This window comes from Adiantum capillus-veneris, chromosome 10 (genome assembly GCF_014529385.1).
Source record: "Adiantum capillus-veneris isolate H3 chromosome 10, ASM1452938v2, whole genome shotgun sequence".
NCBI classification, from domain to species: Eukaryota; Viridiplantae; Streptophyta; class Polypodiopsida; order Polypodiales; family Pteridaceae; genus Adiantum; species Adiantum capillus-veneris.
Window position 1 is genome coordinate 113,705 of NC_140940.1, and position 7,632 is coordinate 121,336.

A 7,632-nucleotide genomic window follows, 5' to 3' on the forward strand; every position below is an offset into this window, starting at 1 on the left:
TGTCGCTACGTTCTTCTTCTGAAGTGTTATCGGTCCAACCTTCTTCTCTCTCACTTTGAGATGATTATTCATGGAGCTCCTCTTGGCGTTGCTCCTTCATGTCAAAGACAACCTTCTTATGATTGTCATTCCAGAAAATTAGCTTTCCACTCTCCCAATCCTGCAAAGCTCGCATTTTCATTAGCCATGGTCTCCCTAGGATAAATGGGTAACCATTTCCTTTGGTAGACATGACATAGAAATCCACTGCCTTCTTAATGCCAAAGGCCTCCACAAAAACATTTTTACAAATGCCTACGCACCTAACCTTGCTATTGTTTGCCATCTTGACCTTAATTTCAGGTGTCTCCTGGATGTGCATGCCTAGTTTTTGCATGAGTCCTTCTGTCATGATGCAAATTTGTGCACCCTCATCCACTAGACCTTTCCTAACCAATCTCCCTTTTATGTAACAATCTAGCACAGGTGTAATGTCCTCATTCATTTCAGCTTGTGCAATTTTTACAACAGGCACACTCTCTTTTACCTTTCTCCTAGTGCTAGCTGCCCTTGTTAAATCCCTCCTAACTTGTGGACATAATGCAAGAAATTGAGGCCATGAGATATCAGGACCCTTACCTCTCATGTCTTCCAACAGGTTGTATAGAGCCATTCCATGTCCAAGAGGAAAGTCTTGGAGGTTGATACGACGTCGAGTCCTCTTGGCTTCCTTGGTCTCCTTTGCCTTCTTTTCTCGTCCATGGTCACTTTGTGATGTAACTCCTTCTTTCTCCTTACCTTTCCCTCGGCCACGCTTAATGCCATTTGCTTCCATGTTAACCTCTCTTGAATTTGTCACCTCTACCACATGCACGTTTGGGTCTCGCAAAGGTGGAACTCCTTCCACTCCTTGTGGAGGTGGCTTGCTCCATTTGGCCTTTGTATAAGCCGTGGTTGCTGATTAGTTCCTTCACCTTCATTCATCACTGGGTAGTTCAAGTTAGGTCTCCCTGGCTCCCCACGGGGCCAATGACAATTATACATCCCATGTCCAGACTCACCGCAATTCCAACATTGCAAGACTCTCCTAGGTCGTGGGTATCGCTCTTCAGACTTCTTTGCTTGTCCCTTTGGACCTACGTCTTGTGCAAGGTGAATTGACAAGCTGCTTAAAGATTCATTTAACTTCTCAATCACTTCCGTCGTTACCTCAGGAAGCTCCCTAGATGTTGATGCTTGTGACTTACTTTTGGGTCTAAGAACTTCTATTGGAACCTCCCCCCTTAAGCACTTGAGTTTCCTATATTTCTCAGCAGCCCTAGTTTCAGCTGCATCAAAGGTAGCAGGTGCACCTGCCTCAACTTTTACCTTAAGGTCAGGAAAGAGTCCGGCTATGAACCTCTCCTTCTTTAGAAATTCTGCACCATCACCAGGGTTAGCAACATTTCATATCCATAGAGCCCAAAGACGTAGGAACTCTTGCTTGTACAAGTAGTAGTCATCTAAGTCTTTTTTCTTATGAGAAACAATGTCTTGCCATAATTTCTGAGTGTTTTGGGGATCAAAGAAATATTTCTTGAAACGATTCAAAACTTCCGTGTAATTCCCTTTAACTTCCTCAGGAAAAGAGTCAAACCAAGTTCTAGCATCTTTCCTAAGGACCACCTCAAACATTTCTACACGTTCTTGATCAGTTACTATCCTCTTGATACGGCAAGACATCTTGAAATTCGCTAGAAATAATTCTGCATTCTCTCAAGGCTCTCCAAAGAAAAGAGGATATCCAGACATTTGGCGTTGGCTCCCCTTGAATTGATTTCAAAGTGACGCGTTTTTGTTTTTTCTTTCTTTAAAAGATTTACACAATAATATTTTCTAAATTGCAATCTATTCTACAACAAAATAAAAATATTCACATAAAATAACCTATGATAATCAATAAGAGGTAGAATGACAGGGTTTGGTGATGCGAGAATTTCTCCTACTCTTTGGGCACCAAACATGAATACCACACGTTGTTGAAAATGGATTTTTCTACTAATTGCAATGTTTACTCTAATGTGTGGAGTGAAATGAAAGGGAAAAACAAACCAAAATAACAAACCCACATCCAAATCCCAACTACACAAGGGGCACCACCTAGTTTAAGAGCGAACTAGGACTCAAAAGAGAAGAATCGTTAGGGCAACCCACAAACAAGCAATGAATTTACACTAACCCTAACACCAATGGAACACTCACACACCTAAAACACGAAAGAGAGAGAGAGAGAGAGATGGTATACAACTTAGCTTCAACTTTATATTTTGCACAAAAAAGAACTTAGAGCTTGCGGAATCAGGTGACAAGATTTGGTTATAGCATCACTAGCACATTTTCTTAGGGTTATGGGAGCCCTCTCACCATCCACCCGCCAAACAATAGCCAATGAATCACAAGCAACAAAACAACAACCTTCAATGAAACAAGTCACCTTATGAAGCTGAATGAGTTTGTAAAGCCAAATTGGAGGAGAAGCGTGAGCCTTTGGACATGAATTGCACCCAAAACTACCAATTCATTGATGTTGGGGTAGATACAACAATGGTAGGAAGAATATCTTCTACTCGCACTCACTCAAACTAGCTCAAGCTTTTCTATGCACCAAGGTGATGGTGTATAGAAAGCTTACTCTCTCTTTACAACCAAGATAGAACTGGTGTGTGGTATGCTCAATCTAGTGTGCAATGGTATAGTCATTCTTTACAAGGAGGAATGGGTTCTATTTATAGGTTTTAGAAGCCTTGATTAGGATTAAGCCTAATCAATTTTATTAGGAAAGATCAAGGATTATGAATTTTTATGAATTTCAAATGAGAATGGGGTCTCTCTTTTCTCTTGAGTCACATGGATGTGGGCTCAAGTAAGACAATTATTGATGTGGTGAAAGGAGAGAAACTTCCACGGGAGTGAGTGAATTTGGTTTACTTGTGCGGTTGCCTACTCCATATGTTGATAGTGTGGGTGCATTTTTACAAGAGAAGTTAGTTGTTAGTGGTAATAATCACTAAAATTGTTAGTGATACATTTACAATGGGTAGGATGAGGTAATTTGATGAAGGAGGAGGGGTGAATTAAAAGAGAATCATTGAGATGGTGAAGCTTTGAAGAAGCTTGAACTCACCCTTGTGTAGATTGTGGAAAAAATGACCGCTGGTCTTCTTCTTCTTTTTCGCTTCTTTACGCCGCCGCCACGGTTGACCACCACGATGAAAAGAGGATTTGTTTACAAACATTTGCATAAGTGGGCACATCAGCATCATCTCTATCTTCATATGGAGCATGATTCTCTGGAGCTAAATCTGATACTTGCAAAGCTGCATCTTCTTTAGCTTTACTTCTTGCTTGAATCTCCTCCAAAAATTCATCATAGTTGATTGCCTGCAGTTGATCCCCATCACCTTTACTGAAAGTAACCTGCTTTTTCTGCTTCATCTGCTCTATTTCAAAGGCTATGTTCCTGTTACCCACTTGTACAAATGATTCTTCAAATTTAGCCCAATTATCTGCATACTTATCGATAAGCTTCTGTATCTGATCACGCAATTCTAGAGCTATTAATCAGTCAAACTCCTTGATCATATGCTTAGTTGGAATATCCATAAGCTCCATCTCTGACCTGTAGCATGCAAGATATCCATCACTATCGTAGCCATCAAAAAGACCTCTTTCAGAAGAGGCTTTATCCAATGCTTCTTCTACTACTTCATCTCGTTGGGCTAATCCTCGTAAAAACTCTTCTTGATCCAAACGAAATTTCTCATAAGTAACTTGCTGCTGCATGAAAGCATCAAATAGCTGCATCATTTCTACTTGAGACGTCGTTGTCATCCTCTCTGCCAAAATTTCCCACCCCGGCTCGCTTCACGTTGGGTTCACCAAAGATGTTGGGGATAAATTGTTCACAAGTTGAGCCGGGTCAGCACCGGGCTGCTCACTGTGGGAAACGGTGAGAGAAAGATGCACACCTCAAGAGAATATAGCACAAAAGAACACCTTGAATTGAATTACTTAAATGAACTAAAATCTGAATACAAAAAAGTAACAATAAGCAACAAGTGCTCTTGAACTCACCGAGACTATGAGCAGAAGTGCAAATACCAAATCTGTATGGCTTCAATGCCCTTCCCTTGCTCTTCCCGACCACCTTCACGTGCACTCACTTTGCCCTCCATTGCTCTGCTTGATCTCTGACGATCTCAAGGTCCTCTAAGTCCTTGAGACCTTCAACCTTCTTTAGTGTGTGTTTTAACACTACCTTTCGAGACACTTCTTCCCTGCTTTTAGGTTGGGTAACTTCACCACAAGAACCAAAATAGTCTTGTTAATGTTGTTGACTCTCCGATCAATCACCCAAAAACTGGTATCACACTGTGGACTAGTTTTGGCACTCCTTGTCTCGCCTTCAACACCCTCAACCTCCACTTCTATGCTCTCCGAGGACAATCACTCAGCATCACTATCTCCAAGTCTATGTTCCTCTCTCTTGCTACTCGACGGCCTTGCTTTTCTCTTTACAGAAACCACCTTGTCTCCTCCTACAAACCAACTGGCCAATAATCTGGCTCTGAACCTTTTCTCTCTGTAACCTCAGAGCTGCTCGTCGCGGACTCCGTTGCTGGCCTCCCCAGCTCCCCTCTTTGTCTCCTCACGTTCTCCCTGCCAGATCACTTCTCTCCTGCAGGTATCTCCGTGCTGTCTGTAGTTGACGCTTCTGCTGCTGTCAGCCCTGCACGCGCTCCTCAGTTGGCGCCCCTCCCTCGCTGCCTCGTCGGCTCCTGCAGTCCACGGCCCCTGCTCCTCGCCTCACGGCCCCTGCTCCTCGCCTCACGGCAGCTCTCCTGCTCTTCCAAAATCTTGTCGGCTCCCTCCTTCTCCTTGCGTGCCCGGGCGGCTCTCTATCTTCACTTGCCGAACCCTTCTTGACTGCTACAATTCATGCGCCTCCCTGGCTGCCTTGTCTGCTCCTGGCAGGCTCCCGGCTCACGGACCTCCTTGGATCTCCTCTGCTCTCATTTGTCGGCCCCACCAAGACTCTCCTGCCCAACTCACGCTGGCCCCAAGAGCTCGTCAACTTCGTCCCCTCCTACAGATGCCGATCCTGCTTTTTTCCTCAGGCTGGCCGCTCGGCAACTTTTCACCGCACTCTCTTCGGCTCGCTGTAGGAAACTCTTGCTCCTCGCCTCAAGGCGGCTCTCCTGCTCCTCTCAACCTGATGCAGTTGCCACCGCCCAGGCCTCGGCTAATCACACGCCTGCTCGACCTTGTTTGTTTTTTCGTCTCGGCTACCTTTGACGCCTTCCTTATTATCACCACCTTGACAGTACGCTATTCCCCTTATTTAGCTGCTTAGTTCCATATTAATAAAAAGCCTCGCTTGCTTTATTGATAGCTCCATACCGTAAGCGGACATTCACACAAGCCCCAAACTCATCCTCATGGCCTTGCATTTTGAAGCATTGCTTTTACCTCATGGTCGTCGCCCTCTTCATGATGCTGCTCGACGCCCTTCAACTCCATAGACCACGCGCTCTGTCTTCACTTACCGACATTATGTTGGCTTATGCCGCAATCAATGCATTCTAATGAATAAGTCATCGCAAGGTACTTTACTTGGCTTATATATCAACCGAAAGCATTAGCAGTTGCATTATATTCTCCAAACGCTTTGTTGGTGGAAGAAAAAACTCATCCCATGGATCTCTCTTGGAATACCTTTTTGAGCAAAAAGAACTTTAACTGCTTCTCAAAGCGCACCACCTTTGATATACATTTTGTCTACTTCCATACCAATCATATCTTTGCAATCACGATGATTCCGCCTGAGGCTTAACAGAACCCAAAATTCATCTCTTGACTGAGATTCTCCTAGTGGACGCAGCACGTCACGACAACGCGGTAATGGTTTGTCAGCAATAAGCGCATCAATAGTTGCGACAATATACTCACTGCTATTACCGCTGTTGGGAAACAAGAAAACTGAAACACCTCTATAGTGATGTCACCCAAGAGCGTTGAAAGAGAACTGTAAGACACCAAAAACTTTGCAAAAACCTTTTGAAACACCACAAGTCCAATAGGAGTAGACCCTTGGGAATTTACTAGCCGTTGCCCACCCAAGAGACTACGTCACATAGGAGCAAAACCCTGTCAAAGCACGGATTTACAGCACACGCCGACCAATACAGATGAAGACGAGAGCCTCTCCTTTCACAATCAAACATCACAAACCCATAACTTCAACATCAATTCCACAATTCGTAGATATATGCCCTCCGAATCTGTCTACACACAATTTGCCACTAGGCTGCCATAGCCATAACCCTGCAAAGAACTAGTCGTAACCTGAAGAGAGAAACTCCAATTGGGGCACTTTAAAGCTTGAAAAAAATATTGAAAAATGACTGGCGAGAAATCTGAAGGTGACCAAAATTGATTCCATATGCCTCCATGAGAAAAATTGACGCGAACAGAAAGCTGTCCCAACACGACTGTACGTAGAGAAGGCTAGTCGCGGCAAAAAATTGCATCCAAGAGCACCAAGGAGACACAACGAACTAAAACCTGAAAATTTCTGATGTTTGGCTGAACGTTTTTAAGTTTGTACATGAGATTAAGTTATATACAAGTCTCACTTCAAAAACCTCACTCACGGGCACTTACAGTAGCCCGACAGATGTCACTAGACTAGCGACTTGCAGTGCATGTACATGTGCTTTCTAAAGTAAGCTAAATCCCCCACAAAAAGAAATCCCACACGCCCTTTTGACATCAGGCGTCATGTCCGTATGTACAAATTTACAAAAAACGGGGTGTCAGAAATACGCCCAACATAGTTTGCCACACCCCAGCCTGCTAGATCATTCATGATCAGCAGCACAAAAGAGATCCTGTAAACCACATGAGAGAGTCTTCACTTCATCCTCATCATTAACCACATGGTCAGAAAATTCTTCAAAAGAAGGCTCATCCTCAATCATAGTCATCAACCTTGCAATATACTTCTTCAACCTGTAGCCATTCACACGTGCTTTATGTGGGGTACCATCCAAGTCAGCAAGCTGATATGTGCCATTTGGAAACCTGTTTAGGACCAAGAAAGGACCTTGCCATTTGATTTGAAATTTCTTTTGAAAAGTTCTATCAATCTTACTATTGTAGAGAAGCACCATGTCACCCTTCTTGATGTCCTTGTCCTTTACTTTCTCATTTGCCTTTGCTTGATTCATCTTCAAGACCCGCTCATAATGCTCAAAAGCCAACAACCTATCCAACTGTACACATTGCAAATATAGAAGCATTTCCTTGAATGCCTCATTGGGCTCTTCTTCAAGCTTTAGCATCATATTTAAGGCTGGTATCTCCACCTCAATAGGAAGTAAAGCCTCTTTGCCAAAAACTAGATGGAAGGGAGAAAAACCAGTACCTGATTTGATGGCAGTCCTGTAAGCCCATAGAGCACAAAGTAGCTCTAGATCCCAAGTCTTCACATTGTTTCTTGTCATCTTTGTAAGCATCCTTTTAAGCTCTCCATTAAACCTTTCATTCATGCCATTGCATTGGGGATAATATGGAGTAGTAAACCTGCGATGCACATGAAGCTTCTCACATAGA

General features: G+C 43.4%; 2 protein-coding genes across 2 annotated transcripts; one reads left to right on the forward strand and one right to left on the reverse strand.

Moving 5' to 3' along the window:
• Positions 1-2,556: 2,556 nt before the first annotated feature.
• LOC147448345 (uncharacterized) lies at positions 2,557-4,763 on the reverse strand. The gene is made up of 2 exons (XM_086522352.1): positions 3,638-4,763; positions 2,557-3,552 (listed from the first exon to the last, which is right to left on the reverse strand). Exons 1-2 carry the CDS (start codon positions 3,847-3,849, stop codon positions 3,471-3,473), a joined length of 294 nt encoding a protein of 97 aa, XP_086378478.1. The 5' UTR covers positions 3,850-4,763; the 3' UTR covers positions 2,557-3,470.
• Positions 4,100-5,700, forward strand: LOC147448346 (uncharacterized). The gene is made up of 2 exons (XM_086522575.1): positions 4,100-4,222; positions 4,724-5,700. The coding sequence occupies exons 1-2, from the start codon at positions 4,100-4,102 to the stop codon at positions 5,369-5,371; spliced, it is 771 nt and encodes a 256-aa protein (XP_086378701.1). The 3' UTR covers positions 5,372-5,700.
• Positions 5,701-7,632: the final 1,932 nt, after the last annotated feature.

Bases quoted from the DNA above. Each gene is read 5' to 3' on its own strand.
- LOC147448346 (XM_086522575.1), top strand. From the start codon at position 4,100: ATGAGCAGAAGTGCAAATACCAAATCTGTATGGCTTCAATGCCCTTCC. The intron at 4,223-4,723 runs GTCCTCTAAGTC...TGCTGTCTGTAG, and splicing joins TGATCTCTGACGATCTCAAG to TTGACGCTTCTGCTGCTGTC.
- LOC147448345 (XM_086522352.1), bottom strand. From the start codon at position 3,849: ATGACAACGACGTCTCAAGTAGAAATGATGCAGCTATTTGATGCTTTC. The intron at 3,553-3,637 runs GTCAGAGATGGA...TTGCGTGATCAG, and splicing joins GGATATCTTGCATGCTACAG to ATACAGAAGCTTATCGATAA.